General features: G+C 43.8%; 1 protein-coding gene across 1 annotated transcript; it reads left to right on the top strand.

The window, feature by feature from the left end:
* The first annotated feature begins 4,480 nt into the window (after nucleotides 1-4,480).
* Nucleotides 4,481-14,289, top strand: LOC118833481 (zinc finger protein 883-like). The gene is made up of 5 exons (XM_036740835.1): nucleotides 4,481-4,690; nucleotides 6,723-6,849; nucleotides 7,339-7,434; nucleotides 12,483-13,784; nucleotides 13,869-14,289. Exons 1-5 carry the CDS (start codon nucleotides 4,652-4,654, stop codon nucleotides 14,249-14,251), a joined length of 1,947 nt encoding a protein of 648 aa, XP_036596730.1. The 5' UTR covers nucleotides 4,481-4,651; the 3' UTR covers nucleotides 14,252-14,289.
* Nucleotides 14,290-14,653: the final 364 nt, after the last annotated feature.

The following is a 14,653-nucleotide window of genomic DNA, read 5'->3' as shown; positions in this document are numbered from 1 at the left end:
TTGACTATGTCTAGGATACATATTAGTAAGGTCAGTAAGTATTAAATATCACTGTGGCCCAGTGCACAGCCAATAAGCACATACAGCGGGAATCCAAACTAATAAATTCTATACTTACAGCTGCCCACAGTATCAGGAGGAGAGAGAAGTGTTTTGCTAAGGCATGCTGCCCTTGAACTGGAGAGGAACTGCCTGGGACAATATTTTGAGGGTAGGGAGAGATGTGATTTTAGAGCTGGATGTGGTTTTGGAATTGGGGTCCAGGAATTGGGTCTCCTCAGCAGAGGCTGAGGAGAAATGTGATGTTAGAATTAGGGTCCAAGCACAAGCACCCCATCAGAACTATAGAGACACGATTACAAAATTGTGTTCACTATTCGTCACATATATAAAGGCACTTAAATTGAATGAATATTAATTGCTCATGAGTGGGCCAAGCAAATAGAATAAAATGACAGTAGTACCTAAATTTATGTACTTAATCAGTGCCATAACAATCACAAAGAGTTATTTTATAGAGCTAGAAAAAATAACAAAATTCATTTGGAGAAACAAAAGGTCAAGGCTATCATGGGAATCAAAATTGTTCCACAGACACTGGAAATCATAGAAAAGAATGGAAGAGGATACTTCCACAAAGAACTCAACCTGCAAATCAACTAACATATTCTGGACTTGGAGGAAAAGAAAGGCATTTGAGGCATTTACTACAAAAATAGAAGTGAGTAGGACATTGCACTTGCAAATACCCCAAACAAGACAACCACAAGAAGGGTAAATAGGTTTAAAAATTAAGAAAACATTAAGTATTTAAATGAGTTCTCTCATGAAGCTAATTAGATCAATATGAGCTCAGAAGGCTCTACCACAGCTCAGGCATAAATTGTCCACGTGAACATTTGGAGTGGAAATGTTTCTAAATTCCCTATCTCATGTTTCTTTTGAGTTACTGCAATTCTGCTTTGCTGATAGAACACAGCCCTTTCTTTGATGGAGGCACACCAGTCTGGGTGGTCCCAGGCCAGTGTTTCCCATGTAAAGCAATCAATTCCAAAGTTCTTCAGAGAGACATAGGACAGTTTTTTAGAGAAATGAACTTTTTGCTTTCAAACAGTGTGGCCTGTCCATCGGAGTTGTGTTTTTTGCAGTAGAGTTTGAATGCTTGGCAGTTCATCCTGAGAAAGGACCTCAGGGTTATCCTGCCAGGTGATCTTTAGAATCTTCCTAAGACAGTTCGAGTGGAGTGGATTCATTTCCTGGCATGGTGCTGGTAGACCGTCCAGGACATATATATAGAGGTAATAAAATTCTTTGTTCAAGCATTCACCCTTATTAATGAGACAAGACTCAGGAGAAAGAGAATTTAAAGTTTATCAAAAAATATGTCAAGGTAGCAACATGTTGATTGGTTGACCACTAGAGATCAGCACAGGATTCATAAGGGGGCCAGCTTTTATTGATAAATTTCATAATGTGATGAAGACAGGTCAATATCAGCCCTAGGGGATGGCCCATTGGCTCTCAGCTCCTTCCCAATTGCCAGCCTTGCAGGCAAACAACTTGCCCCACCCCCCAGCAAGAATATCAGGGCTGCAGACCAGGGGACCCCAACAGGGCCTCTCTCAACTCTGACCTAGAGGCAGGACTGGGAATAATGAGTCATTATAACTTTCAATAGAGGGATTATCAAATGCATTTAAGGGATAAACGACTGATAATCTCAAGCAATCAGGAAAATTAATTGTTCCTCATAGTTATAAATCGCCCAGCTTGTACCACATGCTGTACTAGTGTTGAGGGGGAAAAAAACCAAGGACTCAGGAATCCCAAAACTAAAGTTCCTAGGACTGGAGCTCCTGGTTGAGGTGGGGGGGAGTACCCCTCAAGGAACCGAGTACTTGAGAGGGTCAGGGCCATCTTGAATGAATTCATGATCTCAAGCATTCTTTAAGTCAAGGTGGCAAAGATTTATTATGCTTTACTGTGGGCAAGAGTTCTTAGGAAACCTGCAACCTTCGAGGGGTGCAGGGAGAACTTTTGTAAGAGATTTAGGGGTGAAACATGTCAATTAAGTGTTTGTGTTGGTAAGCAAAACGGGCTCTTAACATTCAGTTCCACCAAGTGTCCTTGAAGAGTTTGGCTTTTGTTTCCTTTGAGTAATTCAGTGTATTTTATTAAGTCTTACTAGGTGCTAAGCCCCAGGCCCAAACCCCTTTTAGGTGTAAAACCTACGTGGGTGTGGATTGTTAACTAAGTTGGGGCCCAAGGTGGGGCTAACTAAGGGGAGGTGCTAACTCAAGAGCCAATCATAGCAGCCTAAGTTCTGGTCATTCAGATGACGTTTGATGATGTCTGAAGCCCTATAAGAAGAGGACAGAGCCATTTGCACAGGGCTGTCACCCTAGATGGTGTTGATGCAGAGACTCCAGGCAGCTGTAGCTAAGGGCCCTCCAGCTTGTAACCTGGATGCTGAGGCTTTGTTAAACTCTGGTAACTATGTATTGGGATTTGAATCAGACAAGGTCTGTCTGTTGATGTTTGTAATTTGTTTGTATTTGTTCTGAAGTTTAGGGTGCTGGATTTTTCCCCTGAACTAAATGAATGCTATTTGTATGCTGAATTAAAGTAAGCTTGTCAACCCCTTTAACCTTGCTTTCCTTATTAAAGCAGATCAAAAGAACCTGTGCTTTTGCAGCATGCTGGTAGCGTTCTTGTTGTTGGGCTTGGGTTGTTCTTTCACCGCCACAACAGCTGCTAGCTGGATTGTTGAAACAGTGTTTTGGGGTGGGATTAGGGAGTGGTTAAGAGGTGGTCAGTTCTTAAAGGAACATGCACTTTTTGTATCTACTGAGCAGGTATCTTATCCAGAGTTCACTGGGAAATAGCCCAAGTTGGGGCAGGGGGGCGACCTGAAGGTGTGGTTTTGACTGTGAAATGTCACTAAGTTATCTAGTGGTCAGGGCTGACTGGGTATATCTAGGTGACTTTCATCAAATGTCTTGTTAGACAAAATAAATGTAAGGAGTATACATTTGACTATATCTAGGATATGTATCAGTAAGGTCATTAAGTAGTGAATATTGTCATGACTCAGTGCACAGCCAATTAGCCATACAGTAGACAGGCACAACTGTCTGCAGAATCAGAAGGAAAGATAAGTATTTTGCTAGGGCTTGCTGCCCTGCTTTGCTAGAGAGAAACTGCTAGGACCAATGCTTTGATGCTAGGGAGAGATGTGATTTTAGAACTTGATGTGGTTTTGGAATTGGGGTTCAGGCAGAGGCATCCAAGCAGAGGCTGTTAGAATTAGGGTTCAAGCACAAGCACCCCATCACTAGAAGATGTCAACACAAGGTGGAAAAAAGAAATAGTCCCTGCCCTCAAGGGCCTACGGGCAGCTGGTAGCACAGTGGAGTGAGCACCAGACCTGGAGTCAAAAGACTGGAATTCAAATCCGTCCTTAGACACTCCCGAGCTGCGTGACCGTAGACAAGTCATTTATTCCTGCTTGCCTCAGTTCCCTCATCTGCCAAATGAGCTGGAAAAGGAAATGGCGAGCCCCTGCAGTGCCTTTGCCCAGATCACCCCACATGTGGTCACGGAGAGTCGAACATGACTAAACAACAATTCATGGAATTATTTTTTGGGGGGAAGTAATGGAGTCAATAAATACGGCCAGACTGAAGCCCTGCGTTCTTTCATAGGAGAGACAACACCTCGGACAGGACTTCACTCAGGCGGGGAGAGCCGAGCACCGGGAGGGAAGGGACAGTGACCCTGAGAGCCTTCTTCTGGTGTCTGGACCTTGGGGGGGGGCGGGGAGCGGCTGCAGTAAAGCCCAAACACTCTGGTGGGAGGAGGGGCACGGAAGCGTGACTCGAAAAAAAATCACACGCTGTAAGGGTCCTTTCCCAGGGAAGGGGAAGGGGCCACATACTAGCTCTCTCCGCTGCGTTCTCGGGTCGGAAACGGACGCATGGGGGCGTGACGCTGCCAGCCTTGGGGCTCCGCCTCGACTCTGGAGCAGAGAAGTGACTCTTGGGCATGCGCAAAGAGTTGCTTCCGCCCCTCGCCCATCCTCCTAACGCTTCTTCAGTCACTTCCGGTCCTGCCCCTTTCAATGCACCGCCCTCAGCGACCTCTGCCCTTGCTTGTCCGGGCTCCGGCATGTTTCTTTCCGCCCTCATTCGCAGCCCAGGCGGAGCCCCGCGGGGTCAGCAGGGGCCAGGAGCGGCGCCGCACCAAGCCAGATTTCGGGGCACTGAGCACGCGAGTTAGGGCTCTGGCTGAGTAGACACCTGCGCGTGCGCCTTCCTCTGAGTCTCGCCCATTGGTCAGGTCCGGGCCGGGGCGCGTTCTGGGAGCCAATCAGTGGCGCAGATCAGGGTCCGGGGCGGGTCGAGCTGCCGTGCCGGCGCTGCCCTCGAAATCCTCCTCCTCTCCCCTCCCCCTGGGTGGGTGGGGGGGGGGCTTTCCCTGAACTGCTTGGGCGGGGGTGACCCGGCACTTAGCCGGGCCAGGGCCCCTCCCACAGAGATGCGGTCCTGAGGTGGGGGGCTGCAGACGCAAGGTGCTGCCGGCCCTGCTCTTCGTCCCCTTTGTCTCCCCAGATTCGCCCGCCCCGAAGCAGCACCTGGAGGAGCAGCAGGAGATGGTGGGGCCCGTGCACCCTGCAGCCCGGGCCCCCCAGGTGAGGGACCGCCAGTGTCCAGTGTGGGGGGGGGGCAGGTCGTGCAGCCTATGATCGTCCGGGGAAACTCAGGCCAGGGATGGAAAAAGACTGACCATGATCAGCCCGCCAAAGAACATTCAGGGAAGCTGAGGAAACGCAGGGCGAGGCACTGCTAGAAGTGGGGTGTCGGGAGGAGCTTCCCCCAGGGGTGGCACGGAGGGTCCTGGAATTCTTCCCGGGACAGAAAGCGGCCCTCCAGTCCGGCCCCCCTCCCCCCACCGCCCAAAGTCTTGGCTTTTTGGTGGTGGGGCCTTGGGGCTGTCACGTGTGACCATCGTGGCCCCCAAAGGACTTTGCGCGGCTTCTTCGAGTCGGCCAAGGAAGACCCTCTGAGGCCAGACCGAGGTGCTGGGGCTCGTCAGGCCTGGCTCTTAGTAACAAGGAAAGCTCTTGAGGGAAGCCAGACTTCGGGGCTAAGGAGAGTGTGGAGGCAAGCATAGACGTAGCAGAGACGCGGCCCTTGGGATCAGGAGGCCGTCCTGCCCAGGAGATGGACAATATCTGAGGTGCGGTCCAAGCGCCCCATTTGCGTGGCTCCCGTCTGGGGGCTCTGTAGGCCTCCTGTTTGTGAGGGGACTTCCGTCCTATCCCGCCGGCTCCTGCGGCAGCTCGCCTCCTCTGGCACCCCCACTCCCATTTCCTTCTGCCTGCAGACATGCCCACGCTGCCCCCACCTGAAAAAGCCACACCTGGCCTTCATCCATGCCAACTATCATCCTGTGTCTCTTCTGCCCCTTTAGCTGAACCCTTCTGAAGTGCCGTCTACACTAGTTGCCTCCACTTCCTCTCCTCTCACTTTCTTCTAAACCCCTTACAATGTGCCTTCTGACCGTATCATTCCACTGAAACTGCCCTCTCCAGAGTGACCAATCATCTCTTAGGTGCCAAATCCAATGGCCTTTTCTCAATGCTCCTTCTCCTCCACCTCTTGGTAGTCTTTGAGGCTGCTGATCACTCTCCCCCCTAATACTCTCTAGGTGTTCTGGACACCCTCTCTCCTGGTTCTCCTCCTATCTGTCTGCTACTTCCCTGACTCCTTTGCTGGGTCCTCATCCAGATCACACCCTCCAACTATAGATGTCCCTTAGGATTTTATCCTGGGCCCTCTTCTCTGACACAGTCTTCATAACATCTTTCAGCATGTCCTCTTCTCTCCTATCACTGCCCTGGTGCAGGCCCCATCACCTTATGCCTGGACTACTGCAATAGTGCACTGCTGGGTCTGTCTGTCCTTCGTCTTTTCTTACTCCCATCCATTCTCCATTCAGCCACCAAAGTGATTTTCCTAAAATGCAGATGTGATCATGCCACCTCCTTACTCAGTAAAGCAGTAGTGACTTCCTGTTGCCTCCAAGAGCAAATCCAGAATGCTGTGTTTGGCATAACTACGTAACTTAGCCCCCTCCTACCTTTCCAGTCTTCCTATACCTTATTCCCCAACATGTATCCTTCAGTCCAGTGAAACTGGCTTCCTGGCTGTTCCATGAATGAGATAGTCCATCTCTGGCTGCCCCCTGTGCCTGGAACATTTCCCTCCTCCACTCTGACTACTGACCTCCCTGGCCCTCTCTAAGTCTCAACTAAAAACCCACCTTTTACAGGAAGTCTTATCTGCCCTCTTTTAATTCCTGTGCCTTATATCTGTTATTTCCCATGTATCTTGTATGTAGCTTACTTTGTATATATTTATTTGTTTATTGATTGATTGTCCAGCTTATGGGTGGATGATGATTAGAGTCACACAGGCTAGGCAGTCAGGGATCGGTGGTGACCTGCATAGCTAAAGTGAATGCCCACCTTGATGTGTTCATAGACCCTTTGGACACGTTGAGGACTATTATTTGGTTCCATGGTTCAGAAATGAACATACACTGGGGTACCCAGGAGGTGAGGGATCTGCTGCTGACAATTTCTGTTAGCTTCACCCCTCTTTTCCTAGGTCAGTAAGAGGAATGGTCCTTGGTTAAGCTTGTATTATGTTTTGTTTCAGGAATCAGTAACATTCAAGGATGTGGCTGTGGACTTTTCCTGGGAGGAATGGGGGCACCTGGCCCCTTCTCAGAAGGAGTTGTACCGAGAGGTGATGCTAGAGAACTATAGAAACCTGGTCTGCCTGGGTAAGGATGGCTTCCCCTGGCACTCAGAACCTGGCCCTTGGAGGATCTTTGCTCCCTCCCTTAGTCACTTGTTTGGCATACCTAACTTTCCTAACCATTTGTGGGAATGAGGCCAGATACTTGTGCTACCTTCCTCAGGTATAACAGTGCTTTCTTTGTACACCAGGAAACTGGCAGCTTGCTCATGATGCCTGTGAAGTTGTACCTCTCCCACTTTCTCCTCTCAGGGTCAGAAATTCTTTCCTAAAGCCCTAGGGCATATACCCAAAGATACGAGAAGGCTCCATCTTCTTGCCAGGGATTGGGTCTGATGATACCATTTTCTTTCCAAGTTCAAGTCTACTCTGCAGAGTCTTTCCACTTCCATCTTAGGAACACAGTAGAGACTAGCCCCCAGAGTCCTTTCATGGAGTCCTACTATTCCAAGTGGGGTTAATCCTGCATTCCAAGTTGACTTTCTGACTCCAGCACTTTCCTGTTTCCAATGAGTAGGACTTGCTGTCTCCAAACCAGATGTGATCTTCCAGTTGGAGCAAGAAGTACCTTGGATGCCAGAGGGAGAAGGCCCAAGATTCAGGTGTGCAGGTGAGTGAGTGAAACCAGGCAGAGTGGCAGCTCAGCTGGTTTTTCAAACATCTAAATCAGGGCTGTCCAACCTTAGGTTTTTATTGAAACAAAAGACAATATATTTTGATTTACCATTTTAGTGAGAGCTCTGCAGTAGCTTCCTTTACTAAAGCAGTTATGTAAATTTCTATGCTTGTAGTTGGCCCCATAGTGCATGCGGCCTGCATAAGGCATTTTGGACGGCCCTGATCTAGATCATTAAAGGAAATAAATGGAGAAAGGTAGGAATGGAGGAGGAATAGCACTTCCAGATTTCAAACTATATTATGAAGTAATGGTTATCAAAGCCTTTTGGTATTGGCTAAAAAATAAAGAAGTAAATCAATAAAACATATTAGACATAGGAGAATTAGAAATAATGGGACTTAATAACCCAGTGTTCAATAAATGCCAAACCATAATTTATTTAGGAAAGAACTCCAGATTTGATAAGAATTACTGGGCAAACTGAAAAGCAATCTGGTAGAAATTATGCTTAGACCAACATCTTATACCATATTTTACAATAAGTTTAAAATGAACACATAACCTAAATGTTAAGGATCATATCATAAAATGTTAGAAGACAAGCAGATCATATTGCTCTCACAGCTATGGGCTGGAGATGTATTCTTAAACACATAAGGGCTAGGGGTAGTCATAAAAAATAAAGTAGATAATTTTGATGACATGACATTGAAAAGCTTCTGCATAGACAAAATTAATGCACTAAAATAAGAGAAATAGTCAAGTGAGAGCAATGGTCTTTGTATCAAAATTCTCTGATAACAGTTTGATATCCAAAATACATAAATGATTAACAGACATATCTATGTATCTCTATTTGTATAGTATCGGATACATATAAAAGACAAAAAACCTTTCCCGTAGAGATAAGTAGACAAAGAATATGAACAAATCATTCTAAAAAGAGTGATAAACTATTAACATGTGAAAAAATGCACCAAATCACTTAAAATGAGAAATATTAATAAATATGATTAATATTGATAAAATTGATGTAACCAATATATTAACATATACTATGTAATGTAATATATAGTTAATATAATATTAATAAAAGTATGAGAAAACTGAGGTTTCATCTCAAGTCAAGCAAATTGGCAAAGAAGACAAAAGATTGGAAGTCAATTTTGGAAGAACTGTGGGAGAAGATAGGCACACTGGTGCATTGTTGGTGAAGCTGTGAACAGCTATGTTAGAAAGAAATTTGTAATTACTGAAAGTCACTAAAAAGTCCATAACATTTGACTTTGAATTTCCATTACTGGCCATTGATAAGAAAGTCTCAATATACACTAGAGTCATTAGAGCAGTACTTTTTTTTTTTTTTTAACCTGGTACTAAAGAACTGGAAAGAAAGGAGATGCTCATTGATTAGGGAATAGCAAAACAAGTTGTAGTATATCAATCTATGGGAATAGAAAGTGCTGAAAGAAGTATAATGAATCCAGTAAAATACGGAATGACGTATATGAACTGATACAAACAAAGCCAAGAACACAATATATTCAATGACTACAAAAAATGTAAATTGGAAAAAACAGTAGCAGCAAAAATTGAAAATGAATGTGGTACAATTATTAAGAACCTCTGATCCAAGGAAGAATGATAAGAAGACCCTGCCCCTGCTCACTCTTCTGCCTAGGTGGGAGGTCCGTGCCGTACATTTTCAGAACTTTTTGATACATTATATGTTAATCAGCTTTACTAATTATTTTTTCCCTTTTAAAATTTTTTCTTTAAACCAGTGCTTTGTTGTATGGCATGGCTCTCTGGGAGGAGAAGAAGACACAAGGGGAAATGCAGGTAGAGTTCAATCTGATTTCAAAATCTCAGAAGTTGTGCAGTGCCCAGAAGGTGCACACAGCTCATTCGTAACTGTAGGTATTTAAGAATGAAATAAAAATATTTTTTCTTTCAATTTGTGCCTCTTTCCTTTTTCGAACGGTGAATAAGTTGTTAGGACGTTAATACCGATTGAGTTCTTTGGGCCTAACTACTTAATAAATGGAGCTGTTATGTATTTCTTTTGGATTTGGTCTAGGGGTGCTGGGAAAAAATTACTGATGGTAAGGCCACCAAAAAGAAAAGGATATTAATTAAAATGTATTCTTTAAAAGACGAAGGTAAGGCCCAGGTTGTAAAGGGTTTTTAAAAGTTAAAATGCTGCACAAGACAACAGAGTGCCCTTGGAAACTATTCACGGGGTGGTGAAGTGACAAGGTTGGGCATGCCTTTTAGGAAAATCCCTTTGGCAGCTCCAGGTGGTGACTGGTGAAGCATACCCAGAAGATATTCTACATTATCCAGTACTCAGTCTCCAGGCCTTAGAGACGCCCAGAGGCATAGGGTACTCTCATCTCTTTGTTGTTCTGAGGCTCAGGATCTTCTATGAGAAGGGCCCCCTTTGGGACTAGAGGCCAAAGGGATTCAGGGGTGGAAGGACATCATATAGTTAACCTTGGGAAGACTAAAGGGAGGAAAGTGAGGTCATACCAGTGGTGATATCCTGGGAAGAGATAATTGGGTAGATGGCCAACTGGTCACATGGATGTAAATAGGTATACTGTGAAGTGAGTTAGAAAAATGAAAAGATAGGATATCATGGTCAGAGAGGGACATAGCAGAGTTTAGAATCATGGAAGTAGAAGCAGTGACACAAAATTGGGCTTAGAAGCACTAACCACCTCCAACCTTAATTTGGTATCTAACTCTGCTTTTACTAATGATAGAAAGAGTTAATGTTCTATTCTGCTTCTCCTGTACCTCCATTAGCAATGCCCTTTGGGTATCTGAATGGATAGGGAAAAAAGGGTGAAATTCAGGTGAAGGAGGAACTATGATAAAGGTCTTAGAGTTGAAAATGGGCGTGGTTTGTGGAAGGCAAGGCAGTGAGAAGACCTGCTGGATGGGAACTGAGGGTGCTTTGGGGGCGGGGGGAGATGTTATTTAGCCATTTCAGTTGTGTCTGACTCTGCAAACCCTTTTTGGGGGGTTATCTTGGCAGAGATACTGGAGTGGTTTGTCATTTCCTTTTCCAGCTTTCACAGCTGAGGAAACAAGCAAACAGGGTTAAGTGACTTGCCTAGGATCACATAGCTAGTGAGTGTCCATGGCTAAATTTGAACTCATCAAGATGAGTTTTCCTGAATCCAAGCCCAGTGCTTGATCCACTGTGTCACTTTGTTGCCCAGAGTCGGGGAATGTCAGGATGGATAGGTAGGGTAAGGTGCTAGCCCTGAAGCCTTTAAAGGATTCACCGAGGAATTTTGAAGTCCTTGTGTAGATAAGGCCTGGAAGCTGGATTGTGAGATGACTTGTGAGTGGACAATGAGAAGGGAAGCTTTGTCCTGTAGCTCATTGGTGGGTGAACTGGAATGGGGTGGGAGTGAGGAAACAGACAAAAAGCCTCTTTAATTAATTAGATCCTATTGCCATATATCGAGTGTGAGATAATATGGGTACAGATTCTGATTCCAGACTGTCTACTAATCCTTATTCATTGTCCGATATTTCCCCATATTCTTGGCCTTTTCCTTTATCACAAAGCTTCCTAAACTTTCTTGGCTCATGGTGGCCTTATACTGAAACCAAAAGAAATACCTAACAGTTCCATTTATTAAGTAGTTAGGCCCAAAGAACTCAATAAGTATTAATGTCCTAACAACTTATTTGCTGTTTGAAAGAGGAAAAAAAGCACCAATTGAAAGAAAAAATATGCTTATTTCATTTTTAAATACCTACAATTACTTACTAATGAGCTGTGTGCACCCATTGGGCTTCTCAGATGTGAAGCTTCTCAGATTTTGGAATCAGATTGAACTCTACCACCCTCATTTCCTGTTCGATACTGATTTTCATGCAGTACTTCCTTTTGATTGCAGCAACCACTGAAAACCAGCTTCAGAAAGAGAGGGTATTGCAAATGGAATTAATTTTTGATGAGCTCTAGCACTTAGCCAATATTCATCTGCTATGTTTCCCCTGAAAGTTTAAAACATCTCATGCTGTGCAGTGCACATTTTGGGAACTGTGGCTAGTTATTCCATCAGTGACAGTTTCCATCTTCTGTCCATCTTGGATTCTTTGTATTCAACTTTCTCTTTTCTACTTTCATATGAGTCTGCATGGCTCTGTCTGAGAGCTGTCAAAGCCATGTATTTTTGAGGTTGCACCTGGTTTCCTTTCTCCATTCAAGTGTTAGCTGTTTGCACTAAAGTAAGATTTTGAGGCCCAGAGAAGTTAAGTGACTTGCTGAGTGTCACACAGTAAAGTGTATGATTTGGGATTCACACTAAGAGCTTCCTTTTCCCCAGTACTACTGCTCTATCCACTAGGCCACCTAGTTTCTCATGGGCTGTTTTGCTGTTGCAAAGGCACATAACACTGGTATCTCCTACAGAACAGGGGAGAGAGCCACTCAAAAACCCGGAATTACATTGAGGTCCAGGGCTGTGTGGAAAAGCCACAGTATTATTAATAACACACCTTGTTCTTCCTTTCATAGTGGCCATAATAGGTAAGGACTTCTCAGAATGTATCTAGTCCAACCTCTTGTTCAGTGGAGGAATCCTCATTATATTATCTCTAATGATGGCTAACCATTCTGAAGTATTTCTGTACATAGAGTAAATTTGCCTCATAGTGGATAGTCAGTATGATGTGATGAAAAGAACTCTGGATTGGAAATTGGGAGACCCAAGCATGACTACTCCCTGTGCTCTTAACTAGTTGAGAGACAATTGGGGTAATCAATATATCACTGAATCATTTAGATAAATCCCTTCATTTAGAAAATGAGACAACTGACCAACTTTCTTACAAGACTATTTTGAGACCATTAAGGAAGCCTTTTGAAAATTGTAAATAACTATAAAGATGCATGGTAACAACCCTATTTAGTCTATCTTTTGGAGTTTTACCATGATTGCTTTTGGAGAAGACGTAGGTGGGAAGCATTTGGGATGGGTACAGAGGATATTGACATGTTTTGTTTTTTTCAGACCGGATGACTAGGCCTGAAACTCCAAAGCTGGGCATTTCTATGGATTTGTCATCCCTGGAAAGACTCCCAAGAGAAGGCACCTGTGCCTCCAAGTTGGGAGAATCTTATGACTGTAATGCTGGGTTAAAGAGGAAACAGAATAATGAAGAGAAGCATTTTCAGCAAGTAAAAATCATCCAGAGGAACTCTTTGAATACAGTGAGGGACAATGAATGTAATGTATGTGGCAGAAGGTTCTGTCTAGCACAAGTCCATTCTCCATACCAGGGAGAACAAATAGGAAGGAGTCTCTACAAGTATGATACAGACAAAAAGAGCTACTCACTCAATTTAGACCTAAGTAGAAGCAGTGAAATCAACGCAAAGAAGATACTTTCCAGGTATAATGAATGTGAAAATTTCTTCAGCCATGATTCCAACTTTACTGAATATCAAGGAAATTGTACTAGAGGGAAACTTTGTGAATATGATGAATGTGGGAAAGCCATATGCCCTAACTCATACATTCCTTCATATCATAGGATTCCTTCTGGAGAGGAACAAAATAAATATGATGATTGTGGGGAGACCTTCTCCCAGGGCCCACAACTTATTGAACATCAGGTAATGCCTCCTGGGGAAAAAGCATATGAATGTAATGAATGTGGGAAGACCTTTAGGTACAGTTCTTCCCTTTCTTCTCATCACAGGATTCATACTGGGGAGAAACCCTATGAATGTAATGAATGTGGAAAGACCTTCAGACACTGCTCATCCCTCACTTTCCACCTCAGGATTCATACTGGAGAAAAACCTTATGAATGTAATGAATGTGGAAAGGCCTTTGGCCAAAGCATACAACTTCTCGGACATCAAAGAATTCATACTGGAGAGAAACCTTATGAATGTAATGAATGTGGGAAAACCTTCAAACACAGTTCTTCTCTTACTTACCATCACCGAATTCATACTGGAGAGAAATCACATGAATGTAATGAATGTGGAAAGGCCTTTCGGGAGAGTTCAAAACTGACCCGACATCAAAGAATTCACACTGGAGAGAAACCTTATGAATGTAATGAATGTGGGAAAGCCTTCAAACACAGTTCTTCTCTTACTTACCATCACCGAATTCATACTGGAGAGAAATCACATGAATGTAATGAATGTGGAAAGGCCTTTCGGGAGAGTTCAAAACTGACCCGACATCAAAGAATTCACACTGGAGAGAAACCTTATGAATGTAATGAATGTGGGAAAGCCTTCAAACACAGTTCTTCTCTTACTTACCATCACCGAATTCATACTGGAGAGAAATCACATGAATGTAATTAATGTGGGGAAACCTTCAAACACAGTTCTTCTCTTACTTACCATCACCGAATTCATACTGGAGAGAAATCACATGAATGTAATGAATGTGGAAAGGCCTTTCGGGAGAGTTCAAAACTGACCCGACATCAAAGAATTCACACTGGAGAGAAACCTTATGAATGTAATGAATGTGGGAAAGCCTTTAGCAGGAGAACACAACTTACTCGACATCGGAGAATTCATACTGGAGACAAACCTTATGAATGTAAACAGTGCGGGAAAGCCTTTTGTCAGAAGACCCAGCTTACCAAACATCAACGAATTCATACAGGAGAGAAGCCATATGAGTGTCGTGAATGTGGAAAGGCCTTTCGCCAAAGGTCACATCTCACTTGCCATCAGAAACTTCATATTGGAGTAAAGCTTCATGAATATAATGAAAATCAAAAGGATTTTAGTCATACACCTTGCTGAATATTTGAGAATGCATATTAAAAAAAACTGTAAATGAAGCAAATTCTTGTTTAAATTTCAACAGCTATTCCAAATTTTTTCTTCTCTAGTATCCAGACAACTCTCTCATCCAATGCCAAGACTTACTGCAGTTGAATTTCCTAATTTTCTCATTGGGTATATATCTGGTAGGAACTCACTCCCTCAATTCTTTAGAAAATTTCTGTATCTGCTCTCTTTTCTAGTCTTTTTGTATCCCCAATACTTAGTACACTGCCTGGCATATAGTAGGTACTTAATAAATGCTTATTGACTGGCTGGCTGACTGCCTAGTCACAGAGGAAAGGTATCCCTATTCCTCCCTAAAGCTATTTCCTCTTTTTGCTTCCTTGGTGCTAACTTTCCTACCTGTTTAAGAGCCTT

This window comes from Trichosurus vulpecula, chromosome 1 (assembly GCF_011100635.1).
Source record: "Trichosurus vulpecula isolate mTriVul1 chromosome 1, mTriVul1.pri, whole genome shotgun sequence".
NCBI classification, from domain to species: domain Eukaryota; kingdom Metazoa; phylum Chordata; class Mammalia; order Diprotodontia; family Phalangeridae; genus Trichosurus; species Trichosurus vulpecula.
This window is presented reverse-complemented; position numbering and strand designations above follow the sequence as displayed.

Excerpts from the sequence above, each read along its gene's own strand:
- LOC118833481 (XM_036740835.1), top strand. The coding sequence starts at position 4,652 with ATGGTGGGGCCCGTGCACCCTGCAGCCCGGGCCCCCCAG. Across the intron at positions 7,435-12,482 it reads CCCAAGATTCAGGTGTGCAG|ACCGGATGACTAGGCCTGAA; the intron begins GTGAGTGAGTGA and ends TGTTTTTTTCAG. Across the intron at positions 13,785-13,868 it reads TCATACTGGAGAGAAATCAC|ATGAATGTAATGAATGTGGA; the intron begins ATGAATGTAATT and ends GAGAGAAATCAC.